The 26,943-nt window shown below is 36.5% G+C and overlaps 1 protein-coding gene across 1 annotated transcript; it reads left to right on the plus strand.

The window, feature by feature from the left end:
• The first annotated feature begins 34 nt into the window (after nucleotides 1–34).
• On the plus strand, nucleotides 35–26,713 carry LOC145493093 (uncharacterized). The gene is made up of 11 exons (XM_081472499.1): nucleotides 35–3,097; nucleotides 3,291–3,474; nucleotides 12,131–12,148; nucleotides 13,405–13,422; nucleotides 15,517–15,534; nucleotides 15,837–15,899; nucleotides 17,102–17,128; nucleotides 17,627–17,695; nucleotides 18,139–18,257; nucleotides 18,792–18,858; nucleotides 21,252–26,713. The coding sequence occupies exons 1-11, from the start codon at nucleotides 2,792–2,794 to the stop codon at nucleotides 21,632–21,634; spliced, it is 1,272 nt and encodes a 423-aa protein (XP_081328625.1). The 5' UTR covers nucleotides 35–2,791; the 3' UTR covers nucleotides 21,635–26,713.
• The last annotated feature ends 230 nt before the right edge of the window (nucleotides 26,714–26,943 follow it).

The raw sequence follows: 26,943 nt of genomic DNA on the forward strand, positions 1-26,943 counted from the left end.
AATTAAGTGGTCTTTTTCTTTATCGTTGTTTTATCCCTGCCTTTTTATCCGGTTGACTCTTACTTGACAAAGATTTCTTTCCGAAATTGTGATTGAATTTCCTACAATCGGAAATCGCTCAGCTGACGTGTAATCTACGTGGTTTCGTACTCAAGATAAGATGAGGCGATCAAGATTGTGGGTAACAACGTAGAACAAAGGAAAGACATCATGTTCGTCGTGTCTAGAAGAAATGGAAGAAGGAAATGCCCTTGAACAATTGAACAACGATTCTCGGAAATGCCAATACAAGAATCGAACTTCCATTTCATTAACCTGATCAATTTATGTTCTGCTCTGGTGTGATGTGATTGTATAGGAGTGCTTCAAGTTGTAATGAACACATACACAACACTGCCAGCACTGCCTAATAGCCTTTTTTGCTATTTATTCTTAACTATCAGTTGCGTTGTTAGCTTGTCATTTTCTGTGGGTGTGTCGTCCCGTAAGCTAAAAGGGAAAATGTGAGTCCACTTACATTTCCTAATACAGAAAACCCTTGCCTTGGCTCGGTAGCGTGTTCGGTTTTTAATTTCCTTTCCTTTCGGCACGTTGGGAAATAGCGACTGTAGACGTCTCTAAAGGGATTATCATCTAGCACATTTTATCCAGGACTCCAGATCAGAGGCACCTAACACTACTTATCAATTTGCAAAGATCACGAACGGGACCTTTTAATTTAATTCGCAGAAAAAAAAAAAAAAAGATTTTTGTCTCATTATCTGGCACTGGTTTGAAGGTTAAAATTAAAGATGGTCTGTAGCCTTTTTTAACAAAATAATATCAAATAAAACATCGCTTTGTTTCAGTTTGAGCTGTTCAGGGGGGCATCTAAACATTCTTATTTCTTTAAACCTGTTAACGCCCGTTTGACGAAAAGAGGGCTGACTGCAAGAGCAGATTTGAGCTTCTCTGCGAAGGGATGAGTATTAGCTATGTCTTGGTGGTGAAATAAGGAGCAAATCTGTCGAGATAGCGATCTACAGTTTTGTCGCGAACTAAAACAGCCCCACGAACAACTTGTGGATAAATCTGTGTGATAAATCTGTGTGATATCAATGCCAAAACAAACAGCATTCATCCCATCCCGTTTGCGGAGAGTTTTTATTTGCTTGCGTTCCATAAACAGTCCCATTGAAGCTGTGAAATCTGGTTTGTGTGCGTAGTATTTGTGTCAAGAAACTTGACGTTCGTTTTCTAATTCGTTTGTCGGAAACTTGAACGATTTCCGAACTTTTGAGCTTCTGTTTGTTGTGAGTTGTGGAATTGTGATTGTCACGGACGCTTTCTGTCACAATTGTTCCTGTGAGTGTTCATTTATTATTGATGTTACGAATAAAGATGATAAGATAAAGATTACATAAGGCATGGACTGGGCGTTTGGCATAGACTGGGCGGTGTATTGAATTCTCTGTCAGAGAGGTACTCAGTAAAGTTGATTTATTTTCCTTCGCGACAGAGTACACAAGTAAAATTAGTCGTGCGCGGTCGCGCGTGCTCGACAATTTTGCAAGTGGAATGAGTTATTCTTGACGTTGATCGATGAAAGACGCTCAAAGTTGCACAACGCATAGCTCTGTAAACTTCCGTTCCTGTGGCTTAAGATCGGAAGTGTGCTGCCTCGTGGGTAGGGATCGTCGCCTTTTCGAGGCTTTCCAGTCACGACTGGGGCAAACTGCCTCTCGCCAGCGCGGCTCTCGAGGAATTTGTTCGGCAAATATTGGGCAACACACGCAAATCGATAAGTTCACAAAGCTGTTTTGTCATTTCCTCAGAGACACTTTATTAACAATTTCCTGTTTATCTCGTGTTGTTTTGGCTGTTTACTTTTGAGTTCGACGTTGGGAAAAAGGAAAGAGAGGTTTAAAAATTTCTCACTATCGCTTCCTAAATCAATCGGCAACGCCCTGGAGTGTTTGTCAATGAGTTGCGCGCCCCATAGAAAATGACTTCATCGCTTGAGGTGCAATGGTCGACAAGAGACAGGCATGTCACGCCACTTAATAGTTCGGAACAGCGGTTAATAAATGCCATGTGCTTTTCTGGCAGCAATCCAATTGTTTCACTGTCTAGTCCAGGTCAAGGCTATGAAGCAATTTCACTCGCGGATGATTGAGTTCAACGTAATCCACACCCCCAGCGGATGTTGGAAATCGGTGGAGGGTTTCACTTCGAAATCGCTCCAAATCGCGCGCATTCCTTCACATGGAGTTGTCTCTCCACAGAGTTTTCTGAGCTCGCAGCAGTTCGCGAAAGGGATGAATTTGAATGACAATTGATCAATTAAATAAACCGTTTTAAGTGTTTTCTCTCGCCATAGAACCAACAATGCCATTGGCCCAAAAGTGTGAATGTATCATGCCTATTGTTTTCCACCAATCAGCGCTTGTTTGTAGGAGATCGTTATCCACCCAGCGCGTGCTGTGATTGGTTGAGTGCGCCTTTCTTGACACATTAGCTTGTTTTGATCGCGAGACACGTGTGTACGGTTCTTCCGCGAAGGGTGACTGACGCATAAACGCTTGGCTATTGTTATGAACAGAATTTTGGCGCGTAGAAATTGACTGGTACCAACTATATATACCACAAGACAGGCTAAGAGGAAGTTTGTAATCGCTTGCGCGAAGGCCGAGTTCTTGGTCCCGGAAAGTGAAAATTCGTATGGAAGACTGTAGATTTGGCAGGAATGTTTTGAAGTGGAAAAGTTGTATACTAGCTACACTTACACGTGGTTTCATCTCCATTAAGAAATATGGAGAGTTCACGACAAGATGAACACAACTCGCGCACACCATGGATTTGGTCTTGTGGAAAATGTGGTCTTACTGCAACGAACTTACTGCTGTGCTTTTCATTTTTGTTAAATATTGTATTGGTTGTACTCTTTTCGGTTGTATTTATTCAACTGGAGAACGTTAAAACGCGCTTAGAGAAACTTGAATCGCCTTCCATTGCGAGCGAGGGACCAAGTAAACTGCCTCTGCGAGGGAACTCCAGTAGGCTTACACCGATTCCCGTTCTCACCACAAACGCTACAGCTCCACCGAACTTAATTAAGGTACGTGTGTTTTCTCGTTGTTAAATTGATCGTAATATCTTTGGGAAGCAAAAGCAAGCGAGCTATGGATGATATCAGAAATTTTACGCGGAGGGTTTTCCATTGATTGGGTTACATCTCAGCGACACTATTCATGTTTGCCGTGTAATCTGAGAGATGCTCACTTGAAAAATTATTTTTCCGTCCCAAACAGAGCATTCCTATACACGTTTCGCGGAGAAGTACTTCACAACTGGATCCTACCAGACCCTCGACAACACATACTAAACCACATAATAAAGTGGACAGAGCGACTCGGGAATATGTCAAGAAACAGATCAAACGGGAGCTTATAGGTCGTGGGAGAGGGGCCGCACTTTGTTCGTCAATCTGTTCAGGTATGAAAGTTACATCATTTCTTTCGCGGAACGACAGCGATCGTGGTGGAACCATGAAATGCATGCTTCGTAAATCGAGTTCCGTTTCTGCGACAGATCTGCTTTACGAAGCGTAAAAACCACGCTTTTATTTTAAGCATCTAGACTGTGACATGGGCACGAATGAACGAATGGCTCAGAACCAAGATTTTACGACGTGCGTAGTTAAGCTTTTCATTCATTCCTATGCGTACATAAAGATACGATAGTATTTCGACAAGGTTATTTATAATTGTGCACGCCGCTTCGAAAGTGAAATAGTAATAAGGTGAAGTTTGTAAGTGATATTCCATGAATTGGCTTTTCGCTGTTTGAATTAAGCTCGTGGTTATTAGAAGGTCTTCGAGTTGGGTTTTCGAAGACATAATCGATGTATGTTGCATAAAAAAGATTCTACTCCACACTCCAGTCTTTATTTACTTATTAAAATCGCTTCATTGGCGAACTACTGGAGTAGAACGTGTATTGTGCTGTGCCTCGAGTGTACATTGTGAATATTGACCGCGAAACGCCAGTTCTTTTATGATGGTCCCCCATTCATCGCTTGGTTAGTTATAGCTCGTGATCATGTATGCCTGTGTGTGTTTTCTGCACGTGAACAAGAAAAGGAAAACTTGGACACTTCGCTTACAGATTGATTCATGTGTTAGGTCTGGATCAAAACGAGATATTTTTTTACCTTTCTCATTTTATCAGACGTTAATTTTTGCCCCATTGTGAAGAGTACCACAGATCGGCTTTTCGAATTTGCGATTTGCTGAATCGTTTCCAAGCACGGAAATTTTACAATCGATAGGCCTCATTACGATCTCATAGGTTCTTGTCGCTTCCTTTTGCAAACTTCGTGGCCATAGGAAACCAATTTAATTGACAGCTATTGAAATTACGCGTATTCATGATTTCCTGCAAGGAGTGTTTAGTATATTGTTTCATACATGCGGTTTAGTTCGCGTTTTTCGCCAAATAGGTTTAATAGTAAGGTTTAAACCACGCTGAATTCTATATTCCTAATCCTGTTTTATTATGGTGCGCACACCCATTCTCCACCTACACTTGACACCCTTCTCTCCATTGTGTCTTTTGCCAGTTTTATAAACTGACAGGTGTTGCTTTGTTAGCATACATTTTCAATAATTTCATTATCTCCAAATCACTCCATTAAGATTCATTCAAGATAATCACTCTAATTGCAAGCTGAAAAACAAAATGCATGCATTGTAAACTGGGCCAGTCATTCAATGTGGATTGTTGGGAATAGGAAATTCAAAATGTACACAGGCGTATGTGCATTTGAGAAGGTGTGGGATAACTTTAAAGCTCAAGCCTGTGTTTTACCAATCGGTTGTTTATATTGAAGACCGTTGTATATGTATATCACTATGTGTATGTGCTAGTCGTAACATAGTTACAGTGCATTACGAAGCGATCCTTTTTTCATTTAAACACTTGATGTTATTTAGACAAGATAGGAAATGAGCAATAGTTAACTTTAATACTCAAGCCTGTGTTTTACCAGGCAGTTGTTTATATTGAAGATTGCTGTATATTTATATCACAATTTGTATGTGCTAGTCCTAACATAGTTATAGATTGAGAAATGATCCATTTTATTTGAACACCTGATGTTATTTAGACCAGATAAAAGAACTTGCAATTTCTGCAGCTAGTTTTTCAAAAAAAAATATTGCATGACCTGGCAGTCCTCTACTCTGAGATGTTTTCTTTTGCAAACATAGTGTTGTTTTCTTAAGTCGCAATACATTTACCCTCTAATACACCAGACAAGGACAGATTAAATTAAACACAACATTAACAGGCAAGGCATTGAAAGGCAATGGTGTGTCTTCCACCATGTTTGAGAGAAAGTTGATAAGGAAAATAAGAAGGCAATGTCGTAATGGCTGTTTATTTGTTTTGTTTTTGTTTTGGTTTGGTTTTTCTGTAGCCTGCTTGATACAATGTATATCAAATATCTTAGTTCACGGATTGTTTTATGCCCTTTATGCTACATTGCAGTGGCAGATCCAAACCTTGAGCTAAGGGGTGAGGGGTCTTTTTTGCCTGCCATGCTGCCTTTTCTTCCTTCCACTGCATTGTTACAGAAGCGTTTCTTGTTAATAGTATTTGCTCACGTGAGTATCTGATTACTTTTGTTAAAAAGTTAAGGTAGTCGTGTTTCTCACCAGTAATAATTTACGTTAAATCAGGTTGTTGTATATAGAGAGTAGATTGAAATGAGATCAGCAAATATGAAGGACTGACAATAACATATTCTCAAAAAAAGATTAAAAAAATGTTTTCACAAATTAATTTGGGATAAGAATAGAAAATTAGCATTTAAAATAACCCTAGTGTTTGAATGCCATGTTATTAATTCCACTAATATTTGTCAGAAAGAGTAGTTCTTAATAGAAAAAGGCTAGTTTTTTTTTTAATTCTAAGCCAAGATTTCATTGCATAGTACAGTTGTTTGAATCTTTGATTCATGGTGCAGCTCTCACTCCATCAACTAGCAGTTTCAAGACATCTATCTACCACAAGAAGTATTTGTAATTATTTGGAGAGCTAGAAGCTTTGATGTTAAGAAATGATATTTTCCTAACTTTATAATTCAAACCTTTGTGATTTATATGCCTCTCATATGGCCCACCCAAAATATGCACTTAATTGTCATAACTTTTATCCATACACTTAGAAGCGGTTGCTAGGAACAAAGCAAAATTCAAGTTATGGCTAAGAAGAGAGAACAGGTGTTGCGAACAACAAAGCAAACCACAAAATGAAAAGGCATTTGCAAATGTTGAATTGTATCTGGGGATGCAGAAAACTAGCAAAAACATGCCCTTAAAACAAACAGTTATGTCCCAGTTGTTCAAAGGATGGATAATGGTATCCACTGGAAAATTGCTATACAGCAGATTGTAAAATAAACCATGCTATCTGCTAGTTAGTGATTTATCCAGTGGACAGTGTTATCCACCTTTCAAACAACCTGGGCCAGGGAGATAAATTTAAAGGTTAACAACTAAACTCTTAAACAAAGGGTGGAATTATGTCAAACATTAAGCAGAATGACGATTATCTGGCTAAAAATACTTATGTGACAAACAGTGAAGAATGTGATTGTGAAAAATAAATTATTATTATTATTATTTATAGATAATAGTTTAATAAGGAAAAAATTGCCAATTCACTACACAGAAGTATGGGTACCCAGCTTTGATTTACAGAGAAGGTAAACCTGATAAGGAAGTCAAAACATTAAACCCTAAAGTTATTACAAGTTGGTTTTTGTTGTAAAAGAAGACAGAGCATCCAAAAATGAACAATTTTAACTATGGAAATAAATTATATTTTGCATTTGATTCTTATTCTAGCAGAAAAACAAAATTAAGTGGTAAGCTGAAACAGATTTTGATCATCCATGAATAACTCAGTGCTTTCAATAAAACCTAGCACCCACCCACTTCTTTGATTCTCAAACAAAAACAAGGCTGTAAATGTGTAGATTTAATCAGCTTTGAATTTGTTTCCTCGTGTTGTGAGCAAATAAATGTCCATGTTGTATGTTTGGCCACCTATGCAAGAATTAAATTTCCAATCAACATAAATTATTTTAAATGAATCAGTTAATGGACACGAAAAATTTCTCGAATTGTTATCAATCAGTTCCTAGAAGAAGTGACAGTAGTTCCTAATAACATTAATTTTTAGTGCTATGTCACATATCTCAAAGTACCATGATAACCATCCTCATGTTGGTTTACTGCGTGAAGTATTATATTTACAGATTTTGTGTAAGAAGATATGGGAATTTTCTGCCTGGTTTTCCAGACCTTGAAAGCAAAGAACAAATAATCGTGTCTTAAAAAAAGTCTGGAATTTTGTACATGTTGTAACCAGCTCTCATTTGTTAAGTAAAATCAACAGTCTACCAATGCCTGTCCACATGTGGATACGGAACTCAGTAAAATTTGCACTTGTACCTACTCAGCAAGGAATGGTGTCTGCCAAAAGGAGAAGTGACTGTATAATATAATAACATGAGTTAAACGTACTCAGTGGAACAAACTGTATTCACCCAGGGGTGTGTCACTTTGGCCCTCAACTTCAAAAGAAGCTGGAAGTAGAGATAGCTAATCAGAAATTTCAACTCTACTTCTCTCTTAGGGAGACACTACTCTAAAGCAGACATATGAAGCTGCTGCCAATCTTTCTTTGATCTTACCATGATAAATATTATAGCCTTTCAAATAAATGGTGGTCATGTCTCTTACTATAGGAAACAGCCTTCTAAAGCAGTTACTCTGCTGAGGAATTCTCTCTGAGACAGCCATACAGGTGTCTGAACTAATAAACTCCCCTTAGGAGATACAGATTTCTTGTTGTTTCCATCTCTTTCATGGCCATATTTACATTTACATTTGATTCTTGCAAAATCACTCAGTGACAACTTGACTTTGACTTTTAACCAGAATCCCCAGGGGGTGATGGGCTGGAAATTCTTCTACACCATGTCACTCAGTCATGTGCAACCACTGCTGTTGCGTTCTATGATGAAGAACCCAAGGTTGTCCTTTCATTCTTTGCAGTTCTGCCGGGTGTCATGAGTGCAAGATTAAATAAACGAAATTTGAACACAATAATAAATAGAGAACAAAACAAAATACTGGGGACAAAACTAATTAGCCACCGCCCCAGAATAAACACCGCTCCAAGAAGGTATCTTTAAAGTGCACACCAGAGGCAAAAAAACCCTCTTGTTGGAGACCTCTCTCAAGGGAAATCTCTGTCTCTCTAAGGTGGATAGCCCTTTGAAGGAGAGTTAAGTCAATTCCAAGTGCGGCAATGTAAAGAGACATCCTTTAGGCATCAGATGAGCTGATTGAAAAAGTAGTTGATTTTGTCGCAAACTGTCTACTTGATCTACAATGATTGTGTATCCATTGTAAGGATAACTTTACGGGTTTTTTGTGTTGGTGTTTTATTTGGTATGCAGTCTTGTGGTCAGGCTATTCTCAGAGATCATTATTTAGTCTTGCACAGATTGACACTTCAGTGACATTTTTTTTTTTTGGCGAGAAGTAATCATTGATAGCTTCTTTTGTTTTCATATCACCAGCAGCTTGTCTAAACCTTCCTGAGACCATGGTCTCGTTCAAATAAAGAGTAGACATGTCAAAGAAGCTAAACACGAATCATACAACTGTTAAGCTACTTCTCTTATTTCTTCTTGTTTACGTTGTGTTCATTCACATGCATCAAGTTACCAAGATCAAGTGTCAAGCCACAGAAATAAGCTCTGAGCTTCTTCTGTAAACACTGAAATCAGTTAAGCTGCTAACGTTAGGTAGTATTAAATCAAAATGTATTTAAGGAATGTTAGTAAAGCTAAACCACTTTTAAATTTTACACCATGGGAACTAATTATGCAATAGGTATTTTTCTTGTTGTCATCTTGAAATAAAATTTATTAAAGCTTGCATGTCACACAAAATGAAATATTACTCTCTATAGGTTGTCTTAGTCTCCTTTATGCTGCAAAAAAAATATATTGTCTGTTTTGGACGGATGGCAAAATGATCCATTTGTAATTTACTTAATATTACATTTTTCATTTGTGAAAATTTGTCCACATTGAGGTGGAGTTGTTTCTGACCAAATGTCCCCCAATTCTCTTTGCCATGAAAACTGATTCACTCTTCTGTGTTGTTTAGATTTCAAATTAGGCAGTTTACGTTTTTTTTTTTTCTTTTCCTGGGTTTAATAACTTTGGTGACGTTCAACATCTGGAAATGTTTCAGACGGTTGGCTTCTGCTGTCATGAGGGTTAAATTTAGTACATAATTTAGTCACGTCCAAGAGAAAGCAATTGATCAATTTAAAGAGACTTGACTTGTTGAAGTGCTAAATATCTTTAACAATTGTTGTTTGGTTACACTCTTGCTGAAAACTTCACCTTTGATTTGATTTTGAAAACAAGGAGAGTTTGTTTGCTAAAAGTTCAGATTGATTTAAATCTAATTAAGTGGCTGTTTTTTATTGTCTTAAAATATGTTTGGGAGGGAAGTGTGATCTGTAATAAGGGGACTTTTAAAGGTAGGAGGGCGATTGCTGTTTTTTGTCTGTAGTTGGGTAATCCTGTTTAAGATGTCTGGATCAAATTTCAATGCTAGACTGAAGAGCTAATTTAGAAGTTTTGATTAGTGTAAAATTAAATTAAATTGTCATCGCCATGAGAAGAAGAATATGTTGATCACCTCAGGCAACTATAGAGTAAGTCATGTTAGAATTTTCCTATATTTTGGGAAGAGAAACTGACAGTAATGTTAAATCCAGTTGGCAAAATTTTGTATCTGTGCTAAAAATACTTGAGTTTCAGGTCAAGAGACACCAAATTGTTGACAACTTCTTTCATCAACTCAAACTATCATCTACACATGGTTACCATTCCCTATACACTAGTCACAAACTGATGCTTTATTGTGCGTTTACTTGTTGCAAAGAGTTATTTATAGGAAGTAATTGTGTGATGTGTTGTTTAGATTAAACTTAAATTAGGGTTAATAGACTGTAAAAGTTAAGTAAAACACAGAGGAGAGGAAACAAATAACCAGCTATTAATCATCCAAAAATCCCAGTGTCAGTTACATGACATACTGAAAGACGTGTAGCCTTCAAATTTTTTCTCTCTAAAATTAGGAGCAATTGTTATGGCTTTCATTTCATTAACACTGAAATCATTTCATGTTCAAGTAGAAAAGTAAACATTGGGAAATCAGTTGGTAAAAGTAGGTTTTGGTCAAATTATTTGTGTGATATCACCATTGAAAGCTACAAATTAAGGAGTGTGAATTGATTTTTTTATTTTTTAATGATTGTGTTATGGCATCAAGAATATTCTTGTATGCATGTTTTCCCCCCTTTAATGTGGACATTGGAATTACTAGGAATATTATGTAAATCTTGCTTGTTAGTTGTGGGACATACATTTCTGCTCAAAACCACTGATCCACTTACATTAATGGCAATATCTCAGAAGGTTTTTTGTTGTTGTTTTTGGGAGGGGTTTTAAGATAGAAATTCTAAGAGTAAGAAGCTTGACTGACATTGAGACATATTGTGCAGTTAGGTTTTCTCACTTCAAGGCTTTTGAACACATTTTCATGCACACTATATATTTTTTAAACTTCCTTTTTTATACTTTGTGGATTAATTACCTGTTTTTACTGGTCAGGATTAAAAGCCGCTGTATGGGAAAGTGAGCCCGCACTCCTACCCATACAAAGAATGACAGAAATTGAGCCCTAAAATAATGCGTTTATCCTAAAGGGTTTTGTTGGCTTTTTCTGATGATTAATGGGCTAATATTTATATGTGTGGGAGTTTGTATTAAAAACACATCCTAGTATATACAAGTTATACCAGACTACCATGCAATGTAGTAGTTCATAAAGATAAAAATTAAAAACTATGGTAAAAGAAGTATTATGGTGGGTAAGTGTTGAACATGTGTATACACGTGTGCTAGATCTAAGGATAAAAGTAAGGTGGAGCTTTTATTACCACAACAATTTTTGTCTGAGATGTGTGGGATATTTTTGGACATCAGTCAATTACTTGTAATCTGGCATTTCACGGCAGTTGTTGTTCTTTCAGAGTGTTTCCAAAATAGAAATTTATTTTATCTAATTTGTAAAAAAAAGTGTCTGACATAGTCGAACAAGCGAAAGTGTAGGCTTTTATATGAATGTCATTAATATACATATTAACTTTTACTTCGCTTGTCCATAAAAATGTCAAAAGGTGGTCTTAAACTGGTATAAGTTTATCTCTTTTCACTGGAATATTTGTGGTGCATTCCTGAATTTCAGTACAGTTAGTGGAAGATGCAGCCATATTGAAGTTCCACTGTTTTTGGTTAAACACATAGCTAATAGAAATGCTTGCCTGTAGGTATTTATCATTTTCTGGAGCTGTATGTCTATGAGAATAAGGAACAGCTTTCGCATGCAGGCTTATACCACATTAATTTTATCTTTTCTTCTATTATTAGTAATAATAAGTCTTTTGCATTCCTGACATTTTGGCATCTTTAAGAATTCTATTTTTGCCATTAACTTTCCAATTAAACAGGATATGTTTTTTTTTGTGAGTCTTCAATGTCATGACATATGTTGCAATGTTGATTGGCAGGCAGCTAACAGGAACTTGTAAATTTGCTCGTAATGAGCAAGTTTTAGTTTGCTTGCAGAAAGAGTGCTAGGCTTATCTTTCTCCAAGATGCGGTCTTCATTATTCACAAACATGGGTTTTTGCCCTTACATGTAATCAAAGTAATACCACATTGATATCATAGAAGGAGAATTTAGTAGCCCTCTGGTAAACTGTTAATCAGCAGATATAGATCTTGAGGAGGTCATCTGGTTACATACAGTGCACATTAAGGTTTCCTTGAAATGATATTTCAAGTCCCACAAAGCCTAACTGCCAAAGATTAGAATAAAGCCATTGAATGAGGAGTATTGTTGCAGATCTGCTGCATAGATATTTGCACTTTGGTGGAGTTTAAAGATTAACTCAACCCTTTTTTATTTTATTTTATTTTCTTTTTCAGGGTTGAAGGGAGAACAAGGTGAGTTGAGTTAATTCTTATTGCATCTTCCATTGATCTTACTTAAGAGTGAGAGTCCCTTTGAAAGGAAGTTTGGCACTTGCCAATTCCTCTCTCGGGTACTGCTTTCAATTTGCAGGAAGAGCTAGGTGGGATGTGTGGCTGCTAAGTAATGTTATCATACATGTATGTGTTTTTCCAAAAAATAGACTGAAAAGTTTTTGTTCATTGTTTGCAATGTGGTTTCCAGTCATTGTTTTCTCTTGATCGTAGACTGGAAATGAGAGAATTGGTACAGTACTTTCAAACAGTTTGTACCAACTGGGATGAAAAGATTACCTCAAAACCCAACTCTAACAAATGCCCAGAAAGTTATTATACTATTTGCTTTCCAGCCAAAGTTAATAATGTGACCTTACACTGGTAAATGTACACAAGCCCTTATCCGTTAAATGGATTAAACCGTGTATCATCCGTTTGCTATCTGTTTGTAATCTGTTTTCAAAACACCTCATGAAAACCATTTCAAGCATCAGGCAAAGCGTTTTAACATTACGATCAAACCATTTGAACGGCTTTCACAACCGCTCATTAATTGTTTGCATCCATTAATACCGAAAGAGGTTTTCGTTAAGAAAATCTAAGCACCATTAAAACAGCAAAAGCAATCCGTTGAAAAATCCAAGCATCCATTTAAATGGCAAAAGCAATCCTTCAACGAAATCTTTGCATCCGTTTTAATGGGAAGCGCTATCACATATCCGTTTAGAAAGTCTTTGAAACTGTTATAAAAACGTTTTAAAGAGCATTTTAAGCTTACTGTTAAAACAACCAGAGACAAAGATAACCAGAAGCTGCAGAGCTTGAATTTGAAAAAAAAAAAAAACAGAATGGAAGTTAGACAGCAGAATGGTAAAACAACCTGTCAAACCGACCAGAAAGCCATGGAATGCATCTCGTTCGTGAATGCTTGATTTGCAATTGTCTTATATCATGTTTTGTTGCAGATTGAGATTTATATCATAGAAGGAGAATTTAGTGATCAACAGATCTAGACTTAAAGAAGGTCATCTGGTTTGACTATTAACACAGACACACAGTGCACATAAAGGTTTCCTTGAAATGATATTTCAAGTTCCACAGAGCGTAACTGCCAAAGATTAAAATAAAGCCACTGAATGAGTATTGTTGCAAATCCCCTGCATAGATATTTGCACTTTGGCGAGTTTAAAGATTAACTCGAGCCCTTTTTTATTTATGTATTTATTTTTTTTCAGGGTTGAAGGGTGAACAAGGTGAGTTGAGTTAATTCTTATTGTGTCTTCCGTTGATCTAAGTTAAGAGTGAGAGTCCCATTGGAAGGATGTGTGCACTTTCCAATTCCTCTCTGGGGTACTGCTTTCAATTTGCTGGAAAGAGCTAGGTGGGATGTGTGGCTGCTAAATAATGTTATTACACATGTAAGTGTTTTTCCAAAATCAGCCATTGAAACAATTGAATGGCAAAATTAAACCAGAATGGAAGACAGGTGGCGGAACAGTATAAAACAACTTATTGAACCAACCAGAAAGCCATGGTATGCATCTCATTCACAAACACTAGATTTACAACTGTCTCATGTATTTTTGTTTCCTCTTATCGAAAACAAAAACATTGAAACAAAAACAATGAAACAAAAAACAGTAGTGGTTGAATGAAACAAGAATGGCTGTGTTTGGGTCATGTGAATTCACGTAAAACTATGCGAAGTGCCGCTTTGTTTACAGTGTTAGAATTATAATTATTACAACAAACATACTTTTCCGGTAATCAATCCCCTGCATTCTATTTTGTGTTGAATCTTACTGAAGTCATGGACAGTATATTTCTAACTTGAAATACGTGTCATTTGTTGTCCAAGGACTGACATTTTAGGCTATGAGCAAACTTCCCCTATCCCGTCCAGGAAAAGTTTTTTACCTGCATCATGTGTGAATTGTGCCTAACAATTCGGAGTGTGTTGGCTATTAAACAAGATCGATCGTCTACCATTTGTAGTATTTTATTGATAGTAAATCGTGTTTCTTCAAACTAATTTGCGACTGGAAGTTACTTTGTTTGCATAAATGGAATTTCATTGGAAATGTTTCTTGCTTGACACTGCATACAATGATGACTTCGATTAAACAAACATGGACAGAATTGTGTTGTTGTTTTCTCAACAATTTGACAAACAGATAATTTCCAACTGTAAGTAGATACTCACTTGCCAACCATTCAAATGCTTGAAGTCATCCATTTGAAAACATGTGAAAACATGAGATATCTGTTTAAAACTCTTCAAGTCATCCCTTCGAAAATTTTTGCCAGCCATTTTAACACTTCAAGTCATCTGTTCGCAAATTCTCACTAACCGTTCGAATGCTTTCCAAGCCATTAGCCAAGATTCAAGAACCATTAAAACGTTTCCAGGAAATAATAAACGGACAGGAAATGCCTTTAAAAGCATTAAAACATTTCTAGGAAACATTTTAATGCTTTTAAAGGCATTTACTATTCGTTTATTATCTTTTTACTATCCATTTGTTTTTAGCTGTTTGATGGATAGGGGCTAGTGTATGCTTTTCTGTGTAAGGTCACAAATACCCCTGCTGGTGTACTATTTAATGACTAGATTATGAGCGTAAATTTTTCTTTCGCATGATAGCTGACAAGGATGCAACCCAAGTTGACTATCATGCATAGAAATCAAGACCAAATAATCTAATTGTTTTAGTATAAATCTACTAGTTGTTCAGAACTTTATCTGAATCCTCTTCATTTTGTATACAACTGCACACTGTTAGGCTAGTACTCACTATCTTATAAGGTTTTATTATTCCTAGTTTTTATTTTTATTTTTACAGCTAGTTATTTTATTTTATTCATGTTTTAAAATCGTTGTAAAGCACTATTAGATAGCGATAGAAATAGTGCTATATTATTACTGTTGTTATTATTATCTACAACAGAATAGTTAGAGTAGTGTAGCCAATATGAGAAAGGCTTTTATGATAGAGTACTGGTAGATTTATACTGCTTATCAGTGAACTCTGCATTGCAATGCCTGATGAAGGTATTATTCCTTAATACATCTCTGTCAATATGATGTCATGAACTGTTTCAAGTTCAACCAAACATTTCTGTATGGAAAACTCTGTTGGCATTATCCTGATAAAAACATTCTGATAGACTGTTAACACACAGCATATCTGCTCTTTCAAGAAAGCAAATGATCAGTAAAATGCCACTCTGCCAAACTGCCATTTCAAGCTTAACTTTAAGCTATTTGGAAGTATTGCATTTCCCACTTCATTAGAATCTGCAGTTTGTGGAGTTTAAAGTTAACCCAAACCTTTTCTTTTTTTCAGGTATGAAGGGAGAAAGAGGTGAGTTAAGTGCTCCAGTTGTGTCTTTAATACATTGCTCTGGTAGAGAAATGGCACATGCCATTTTCTGTTCCTGAGTTCTGGGTTGATGAAAATTGTGCAGAACTTCACCTAAGCAGACTAAAATTGTCATGCTGAAAGAACACCCAGTGCTCTGATATAACAGTGATAAGGAATTGCTTATCACTGTCTGTCATCTTTAATTTTTCAATCCATTTGTAATGGGTATTGTATCAATGTTTGCTGTTATCGTTATATTCAAGCCATTCATACTATTGTTCGTTGTTTTTTGTCATGTTTAGGGAGAAAAGGCGCCACTGGTGATCCTGGTCCGCCAGGTCCTCAAGGTCCCCCTGGCATCAATGGTGAGTGTCATAATAGTTAATCAGCAACAATTAATAATAATAATTAATTGGTTTCTACAGAGTGTTTGAGCAATGATGGCAAAAGTCACTAAATATTACTAAATAAACCTCATGGCATGGTAATATTTTGAATACAGTTAAGAAGAACATACTGAGACTGAAGCTCTCAAACTGACCCTGCGAAAAAAAAGTGAACTTGAAGTTATCCATATTTCAATTAAAACATACATTTCGTGTTAGTTGAAACGACAATAATACATGCTTTAAGCATTCTTACAAGGTTTGGCATTAAGTTTCTCGAGAACACTTGAAAATTTAATCACGGGGTCACTTAGAAAAATGAACTAAAAGTGAGATGTTTTCAATAGTATTCCAAAAATTACCATGCTATGAGTAGATTTTTAGTAAATAATTTTTGCAGTTATTGCTCGAACTCTAAGCGGAATCTGCCTTAAAAATAATTAATGATAAATAGTTTTTATTATGTAGTAGTACATGACTGTGTCCTGTCAATTTTAATTTTGGCCAGACATTGATTAGCATTTAATGAATTTGCATACACATATAGTCTGACAACTTAATCTATAGCCATACCTGAAGTAATGAGAATGTTTATTGACTGATGCATTATAGGGTGCTTGTCAAAGCAGATATTCTTTTTACATTTTATGGAAATCCTTAGAGGTTATTTAAACAAAACAAACTAAATCCAATGCATATGTTTCGTAATTTTTCACATTTCAAAGAAAACATTGTTAGTTAAGTTAAGTTTAGTAAATATAATGAGTTTGTCACCAAAGTGCAAGATGGGTAAGTTCAAATAGATGAACAAATAAAAAGAATCAAAATAGTATGGGATGTGACAGGGGAAAGAAACAGAACTAGTGTCCCAATTGTGATCTAACCCCTTACTACACTCAACATACACTCAACGTATACACTAAAAATTAATACAAGCAAATAAAAATGTGATAAATATGTAAATTATGGTATAAGACCTTACTAGGTTTTAGCCTGGAGGACTATAAGCTCCGCGCTTTGATAAATAAATATTAATTAAGTTGGTCTTAAATGTAAGATCTTCGCATCTAGAAAGTTAGGTCATTTTGGTGCTTGGTTATGATCTGAGATCATATTGTAAAATGTACAGATCACTTCACAGCTGTTACATAAGCCAATGAAATTTATTTTTCCATTTCTAGGAATGCAAGGGCATCAAGGATTACCAGGTATGATTGCAGTAAACATCATGCTTCATTTTGGGGTTACATTGGCAGGAATTGCACTTTGTTTCATTGGGATAAAGAAATTGCGACCATTTGTAGTTTGAATCCTGGTGACTTTTCAAAACATGAATTCAACCGTATGTGATTAATCATTTCCAATCACCATGGCAACTAAAATGGTTGTTTGGAGCACAAGGTCATGAAGTAGCATTGGTGGCGGTAGCAGTATCACCCAATTGTATTAGCAGTAGCGGTAGCGGTAGCAGTAGTAGTAGCACCAATGGCAGCAGCAACTTAGTTTCAAGAGGCTCCCATATCACTGTTTAAAACTAATAAGAAAGTGGCCCTCTATCCTAAAAATCAGTATTAGTATTCATTGCGTACAGAGATTGTCAACTTAATATGAATGTGACTTCATGATAAGATCAGATAAAGCTAGTACTTTTTGTTGGGATAGCAATGATATATGAACTTACATTGTTACATCAACTTTGCCCTCAGGTAATCCTGGTCAGAAAGGAGAGCCAGGAGATAAAGGCGATACAGGCGTGGGACTGCAAGGACAAACAGGTATCGTACTGTGTATAACCTGATTGATGTCATTAAAAATGTTCAAGCCATGCTCTGATGTTAATCCACACATTTGATTGGCGAGCTGTGCCCGCATTTACTAGTTAACAATGAGAATATTGGCTTTCGATTTCTTTGAAGTGATAGTTGATGCAGCCAACACAACTATCACTTCAGTGGAATGGAGAGTGCAAAATGTTATTATTTTGGTAGAATTCTAACAAAATGTCATTGAAATAACAATTTCCAATCGTTCCTCAACATATTAAGTAGCGTTAAATCTCACGCTCTAGGGAAATCACCCACGGAATAATCTGTGAATTAAAACTCTTCCTCATACCAAATGTTAACTTTTCTCCTCTGATTCTACTTAGTGAATATGTATTGTACATAGAAATGTTATGTTTATCCTGCATTACACAACTCATTGTCTTTCTTTGTAGGTCCCCCTGGGCCTCCAGGGAAAAGAGGTCCAGAAGGTAAAAGAGGAGACCCAGGAATACCGGGAAAGAAGGGTGAACAAGGACCTCCTGGGGAAAAAGGCGATACAGGCTCGCTAGAAGTAAGTGCTTTATTATTGCCAGTTCCTTTTTGCATTTGGATGCAGCAATTTGCTAGTATTAATTGTAATTACAATATTTAGAGAGAAGCCAAATCAGCTGACTTTTAATAACTACCCTCACCTCTGCCTTCAATTCTCCTATACATCGTGGACCAATTTGCCATATATTAAATTGATAAATAAATAGAGAGATTTTATTTTCCTCATTTCTCTATACAGTTCTGGTATTGAGTTAAAGACTTATGACTGAGTTTATGACTTATTAGAATTTTGCCATGTTAATCTAAATATTCAAATGAAATGTAAAAGTAATTTGAAACAGTTTAAAGGAAGGTTACATTTTGACAACAAATTGCTGAAGCTACATGTAGCAATTAAATCATCTTGCAGGGGTGAGCAACCTTCAGTGATATTTATACTTTATAAATCTAACATGGTGATTTGCGTGGGAATGTTTGTTGGATAAACATGTCTGTGTTCTGAAGTTTGTGGAGAAAACTTACTGGGGATGATTTTTTTTTTTTTTTTTCACAGTCATCACAGAGGCCATCTGCACACCTCACAGGGCATACACGGAACACCCAAAACTCTCCAAGATCAGGTAGATAAAAACTTTCTTCAATGTCTTTTATTTCAAGCATCATAACCATGATATCCACAAGCAGTAAGATCTCAGGATGATCTGAAATGAATTTAACACTGTCACAGGGCAGGAAAAAAAAAAAATTGAGATCTAGTTGCCTGGTCAGCAAGTTCATTTTAGTTTATTTAGTTGTCCCCACTAAAATATTACTTGCCCAGTGGGTGTTTTTCATCACCATCTTGAATCTACCACATGCTTTGTTAGTAGTGCATCTGTTGTGTGCAAGATCCAATATGGCAGCCAATTATGGCAACTGGAGAGCAAACACAAGCAAAGCATGCTTGGATTTTAAATTTATCTATGCTTTCAACTCAGTGTTTTGCTCATCTTGCAGTCTTACTTTTTTAAATTGTTTTTGATTGGAAATTATCACTAATAAGACTACTTGACCACCAGACCACCAAACTTCCATTTTCACTTCCCCAAGAGCAAAATTTACTTGCCCTGGACAATCGGACCTGGGTTTTTTCCTGCCCTGTGTCAGTCATAGTTTAAGTTCCAGACTGGAGGAAAAGTGTTTCTGTTATCTGGCAAAACTCTGGAAGTAGACTACGTATATAAGAATCCATTGATTCCAACTTAGGAAAGTGTATTATCTATGCTCTTGTTGTACACTACTAACAAAATAGAACAATCAATGTTTACAAAGCTTAATGCAGATGCAGTGGACTGTTTGAGAACTCAAAAGCCACTGATGAACACTCTGCAAGGTTTTTTACCTGATTATTTGGATTTGGCCATGTTGTAAAATAGCTGTCATATAGTGGGCCTTTTCAACGATACTGTGGCCATTTTGAATTCTGTTATTTCAAATAACTATTTTCAATGTTCCAGATAAGTGAGGACTCTCAGGTCAAAAACCCGACAAGGTCAGCTACATGACAAATTAATAGAAAATTTATAATGATTTGGTGGGAGCAGTGGGAATTGACCCATTCAAATTCCTTATTGATACCCTGCCCTAAAAACTTATCTGTTACCCTGTATTATGGGATCCTTAGGGGCAAACAGGTACTAATTTGGATCCCATAATAGCTATTGGAAATAATAGTCTTCAAAATGGTCACCGTATCGCCGAAAAGGTCCATTATGTCCTTTTCAAAAATAAACTAGAGATCATCATGATGAATCAAGACATGCAAAACATGTAAATGCCTATGTTGCCACTGTGCAATCATAACCTGAATAGATGGATTTGGCCAACAGGTGTAATCCTTGTTGCCACCCAATTCAGATCAAATGATGATTCATTTGGGAGATTACAACTGTGCAATAAATATTTGTCACATGCAACTGATTGCATGAGAGTATGTACAAACAGGACAATAGTAACCTCCCAGATGAATCATCACATGATCTTAATTAGATGGCAACAGGGATGTAAACACGTCAGCTGATTCCATCAATTTTTGAACCAAAATTACAATAAGACTGCCACCAGTGTAAAAGGACTGTATTATTTTGCACTAACTCTAACTCGGAGCAGTGGGCCTCTGCCAAAGTGTTTTACACTTTGGTTTCTGTGCTCTCTTTTTGACAGGCTTCTTAACTGGCTGGAATGCCTCACTGCTCCGAGGGGGGATGTTATATGGACATGGACAACTCACTGTCCCTACACCAGGAGTGTATTTTGTGTACAGTCAGCTTTACTATACAGCACCCTCGGGAAAGAGCTTGAATTATTATGTTTGTGTAAACAGGGTAGTGAAAGTAATGAGTGTCCAGTCTGGGAGACACTCTTTGAATACTATGTCGCACAGTTTCCTAGTGTTGTTGAATGCACTGGATGTGATTACTGTTAAGCTTGGAGATGACAGTAGCAGAGCTTTTCTTGTAGAGAATGCAAGTTTTTTTGGAGCATTCTTGGTTTAAATAATGCATTGGGTGAAGGCAACTATATATTAAAATTATTAATAGCTTATTAAGGGTTAAATTGGGTTAAAGAATGAATTAATGAATACAACTAACATTTTCAAAGTATAGCTTATTTTGTCACTACAAAGTAGTCTAAAAGAATTATATATTAATTTATAGTGTTCAAAGTTTGGGCATGTGCTAGTTTAGAGGCAAGATAAAATATAACTTATATCATAATATTATGTAAATAATTAATGTACATAGTTCACAGGATGCAGTTTGTTAATGAATGATTGTATTGGCATGTTCATTTGTTGTGATTAAGTTTCTGATGACAGTGGCATGGCCCTCAAGCAGTGTTTTGATGTTTATGACACACTGACCCTTTGGTCCTCAAAAAATAAATATCATTGCTCTTGTGCATAACTTGAACAAATTTACACAAGCAGCTGGTTACTCCATAGCCTAGAATTCATAAAACTTGTTTGTTCCAGGAATTCTCAGGCACTGGGAAGACAACCTGGGATTTGCGCACTCAACAGGTGGCATGCAATATGAGAATGGAGAACTCATCATCCCACGTGCTGGAAGATACTATGTCTACAGCCAATTGTACTTTCAAGTAGAAGATGACAGAGCTCATTTGATTCACTTTGTACATCTAAATAGAACTGGTGATCAGCAGGTTATAATGCGATCTGTGACATCAAGATGTCGCGCCAAGAAATCAAAGACGTACCTCTATAGCAGCTATCAAGGTGCTGTTTTTGAGCTGCGCAATGGTGACCACATCCTAGTGGGAGTGTCAGAAGATAACACCCAGTCAATATCAACGGGTGAGTCGGCAAGCTTCTTCGGAGCCTTCTTGGTAAATTAGTTTTACAAAAGTAGGAATAATAATTATATCATGTAGCAATCAATAAATTATGCACCGTTCACATTCACTGTGGAGTAAACTGTCCAAAGTCCAGAGATGTGGAAGTAATAAGCTGCAGTGAGTAAATAGATGTCTTTGTGCACACAATTTTTCTTCAGAGCAAGGGATGGCTAAGGTGTGACCCAGAAATGTACACACTGGTCAATTGCGCAGCTATTTAGGGAAATTCATATAGATTTGCAGAGGCACTACTTTGATCTATGAGGATCTCATAATCTGTATGAAATTTAAACCTCAATTCACAGACGTTCCTCGAGTATAGGAAGAACATGCAGCTCAAGTAGTGTCTGTTACCCCTGGCTTCATTGAGCTGCACTCCCACTAGCACCCTGCACTAATATACTAACCAACAAGCACATTACCAACCATTTTGGGTTGTAAGTAAACCATAATATATCCAAACTGGAAGTAATATCTGGGTTAAACTGGTAAACAGTTGTTATGTATATTTTAAACGTGGTCCACTGCATCAGTAACGTTTCAGTTTAGCTTTGTGGTTGCAGAATTTCTTTAGGTCCAAAAATTAATTAAATGTGCTCTGAATCCAGTTTGTTTTCTTCTTATGTTATGTTTGGGCACTTAACCGTGGACTGTTCGTATTACTTTTAGTTGCCTTGAATCTATTTACAGAGTCAAACAAGGTGTTCTTTTTATGGGAACTCTGTACTGTTGTAATGCAATTTTCCAACATTGCTGGGCAGTTTGGTATGCAGCTACCTTCAAATTTGAATTCAAATATCCTCAACAAAGTAGCTCCATTTGACTTTTGACAAGTTTTCTTTCCAATAGCAATACCTCTGTGTCAAAGAAGGAGAAAGCAGTTGTGCAATAGTTGATGTTTTATTAAGAGATTGAGAGAGAAAAAAGAGCAGGTTAAATTGAAATTGCCAAAGTGAAAATCATGGTTAAAAAGTTCAAATTTGTTCCCAAAGTTGTAGCTGTAGTTTGAAGAGCAGTTAACAGTTGGGTGATTTGAACAATCAAATCCTAATTATATTGAATTGTCAATCAATATTCAAACCTTACTCAGCAGCATTGAGAGTTCTGTCAAAAAGACATCTCATTTGACTGTAAAATTTCCCAGGACCTTAAGCAGACGTGTTTATACAGTAGTGTTCTCTTGAATCCATATGCAAGTATTTGAGACTTCATAATCATATTTGCAATGAAAAAATCACTGCATTGGCATTTTGCAGTAGATGCTGTAATTTAGAGCATCACCAACTTTAAGACAGTGGCAGGCATTACTAGGAACCAATAGCATCTCTTCAGAAGAAAGGCAAAATTGTATCTGCCTTGTGTAGTAATGGGACCTGCGGAACAAGCCGTAACATTATGATACTATCTGTTTGTGATCAAACAACTGTGATTTGCAGTCACTGTGGAGTCCAGTGAGTAGATTCTTGCAGTGGTTGTTTCAAACTCATTGCTAAGCTGTCAGTAACAATTGTAATTTGTTTGAGGAACCGGAGACTAAATAGTGGAACTTTACTTGATGCAGTGTTGATCAGTGTTAATTTTGCCACTTTTGTGACACCGTTGTTGCCTCTATCAAGGGGTAGATGTGTTGATTATCAAGTAATCTTAATTTTATTAACCCTCATTAACAGGCTAACATTCACCGCACAAAGTAGACATTGATCATTAAGTTTTGCATGCTTGTCAAACAGGCTAATTACTGCATAATTTTGAAATTAAAGGTAGGTTTAATAGCTTGGAATCATGCTGCAAACAGTAAACAACTCTGAATGACCACCTCTACATATAGTTAGAATCCAAATGGTTATTTTTTTGAGGTTATCAAGTCTTCCTGTTTATACCGTTTAAGCAGTCTCAGAATCACATATCAGAAGTAAAAATTATGACAAAAAAATGTGACGTTTTATATTTATTTTTTGACCAAATACAAAACTGATAGACTGACTTGAGTCACCAAAACTAACATTTGATTATGTATCCAAAGAAGACTCTGCCTTGACTATTCTCCGGAATCAAAATCTTAAGATGCAATTCCATGTGTACCTCGCATTACAAGTGGACAATTTTAAAATGTAGAAATCTAAGGATACCACAAACTGGTGAATAAATAAGTGTTGCCATGTGATGTCTAACATACAGTTTGTATAAGTAATCAGATGATTCCGAGTGCAATTTGGAAACTAGCTCAAGTAAATACTGTCAAGATTAACAATCATTGCACAAGTCCATGGGGCAAGTGCAATTTGTAGTCTGTAAAACATTTATGAGAGCTTATTCATTTCAAATTACATAAAGATATCATTTCATTACTCGTTAATAATATACATGCAATTTTATTTCAACTTTCTGCAGTATCACATTTTTTCATGTATATCATTAACCAGCAAATTGCACAAATTTCAATTGTTGTATGTATCGACGTTAATTTGTGCTTTTCCCCTTCTTATGCAAAACAATTGTCAGTTCATTAAGACTATTTTATTTGCTGTGTATGATTAACTTCCTCCATTTAACTCTACTGACTATATTACCTTCTTGTGGTTATTTTATTTTTGTGTTGCAATTTATTTGCTGTAAAATTGCTTGCTAGCTAGCTAGTTATATCATTTAGTATGACCTCAAAACATACCGTGACACAATCGAGAATATTATTGGTCAGTCACACTAGAAAATAGACCATTACTTAGTTAATCGCATTTTGTGTGGATTCTTGTAACAGAGCACAATCACAGCCAAATAACCATACTGAAAGTACAATGAAAAAACAGTTCTTTCTCATAAAATTGGACAAGTTGGGATTAAGAGCATACTTAGTTTATTAGCAAAGGGTACCATACTCAGCTTACGTTCAATAATTTTTATTATAATCTATTTTTGGCCTAGATGTGGCAAGCCAGTTGATATTTTTAGAAAGTTTGAAAAAAATGCTGGTGTATTGCCAACGTGTTTCTTATTGAAAAATTTTTTTTGTATCATTTATACTTTCATAACGACTGCATTCTGTGAAACATGCATTAGGGAACTTCTAGTTATGCCGCTTTGTTTGGTGAGTAGCTACTAATCTTAAAACATGGTAAAGGGCTCCGTTAGTCATGATAATTGTAGTGTAAAATTTTTAAATTAAGGAAAGCCTCAATATTTCCAAATGAGAAATTAGAGTACTCGCGACTAACTGCTGCAGCTTACAGAGTGCCGAGGCATCATTGAGGGTATTCTTTTTAGTTAAACCCAATGGGTGTTAAAATTACAAGTAATTATAACCAGATTTAACATAGGAATTATCTATGTATGGCAGAGTCCCTTTAGAACGTAAACATATCAGCTTGCTGTAGCGTAGGAGAATTCAGTGGTTTTAATGATTCCATCTGCTGTTAATATGCGTAACAGAGGTTTTCTGTGGAGATTGATCAGAAGTAGTTTTAAGAGTTGTGTCAGGAGGCTATTCAGTATATATGAACGTGTAGATAGTAATTTTCCTTGCATCTTATTAAGGATCCTGAAGGTGACACCAAATTTCTAGTAGCCCCTCTCTCCCTCTCTCTTTTCCACCAGCTCCTAACCTTTGATCAAGGTAGAGATAAACATTGGAGGTGTAAAACCGGGAGATGAGATCAGAGGGTGTTTTTTTTTTTACCTTCCAACTCAAATACGTTTTCCGATTGGAGGAGAACGTGTCACGTGTCATGGGTCAAAACTCACTATCTCACTAGGGCGAAAAAACTTGATCTTGAACTTTCGATTCGCACGTGGTCAAGTCGTGCACCTTGAAACCTTGCGTCAAGCAAGTAATTTTTTCGCAGTTTGTGCTATTTTTGAGTTGGGAGGTATAACAAAACACTAAATGACTGGCCTTGACCCTCAATGTTTCCCTACGGGCCAGTCTTTAAGTGCTTATTGTATCACCTTAGTGGATAAAAAGGTAGAGGTACAGTTTCGTGTCACTGTTTACGTGAAAGGGGGCTGTCGTTCTCCCTCCATGTAGACAACTGGTATTATATCTAGTAATCTGTTCCGAGATTAATTTGAAGTAGGGCACCTGGGTGGTGTTTATCCATACATATCCACTCAGATCTCAGCAATGTTTTTATACAATTTTCAACAGTTAAATGCATTAGACCCATTGGGATGTAATCAGATTTGTCTAGTCATTTTTTTAAAATATACATTCCTTTGTAAATTATTTACATTTAGAGTGGGAATTTTGTACAATATTTTTGTATCTTCAATGTTGCGCATATTTTTGTACAGTAACTTCATATTTCCAAGATACTGGTTTCTTTGTCTAGAGAGTTGTCTGTGAAGGTAGCTTTGTCTCTAGACAAAGTTATGGCAACTCCATACAAAGCAATATCAGGGGATAGTTCTTGGGAAAAACAAGTGCTTTTAATACTTAAAAGCTTCATATTCTGCTCTGTATTTTTTATGACGAGATATTGTCCCCACAGGCTCAAAAGAAGTTGTTTTTGCTGAACCAAATAAAAGCTATTTTTTTACTACCAATACCACTCCTTACAGTACCAAAATGCAGAATTTATTTTCCAAAATATCGAAAAATGTACAGTAAGACTTCGGTAATGCGCGACAGGATCTACTGTGAATCGACCATATTCGTATGCTCGGTATTAGACTGGAACTAGTGTGCAATAGAGGCTCATGCGGGGGAATATCATTAAAAAGAGATTAATGTCATTCGCATTTTCCCGCATTAGCCTCAGTTTCAAGCTAGTTCTAGTCCAATACCGAGAATACGACACGAGCGTAGGTTTCATTCCCCTCGCTCAGAGGTTCTTTTGCATTACATTTTTTTGTTATTTACTAGTGGTAAAAACAATTGTGTCTTGTCGAGTTTCCCAAGTCGACTTTCAAGTGTATTTCGCGCCTGTGGTCGTTACTCTTCTCGCATCTTCCTTTCTTGATGATTGGAAGCAGGTACAGAGCAGAAGAGCCAGCTTGAACGTGTCTAGTCGGTTTAGAAGGAAAATATTTAGGCTCGGGTAGTCTTGTAATAAAAGCTGGTAATAAAATGTTGTATTTTTATGAGCTGTTGCGTCTTTCATTGGTGGGAAGCCCCATTGGTGGGGAGAGAAATTTGTAAAGAAAGTCGAACCCAACCTAATCTCCCAGCTCCCTTTTATCCAGTCCAAATAGATCAGTGATCCAAGATCATGGTGCATCAAAGGAACCGATGAATCCACTCTGGTCAAGGATTCATCATCGTTTTCCTTGATGCAGCATAATCCGAGTGATCTTGGATCTTTGATCCTGACCCG

This window comes from Orbicella franksi, chromosome 7 (assembly GCF_964199315.1).
Source record: "Orbicella franksi chromosome 7, jaOrbFran1.1, whole genome shotgun sequence".
Taxonomy (NCBI): Eukaryota; Metazoa; Cnidaria; class Anthozoa; order Scleractinia; family Merulinidae; genus Orbicella; species Orbicella franksi.

Bases quoted from the DNA above. Each gene is read 5' to 3' on its own strand.
- LOC145493093 (XM_081472499.1), top strand. From the start codon at position 2,792: ATGGAGAGTTCACGACAAGATGAACACAACTCGCGCACACCATGGATT. The intron at 3,098-3,290 runs GTACGTGTGTTT...CGTCCCAAACAG, and splicing joins CTCCACCGAACTTAATTAAG to AGCATTCCTATACACGTTTC. The intron at 18,258-18,791 runs GTAAGTGCTTTA...TTTTTTTCACAG, and splicing joins GCGATACAGGCTCGCTAGAA to TCATCACAGAGGCCATCTGC.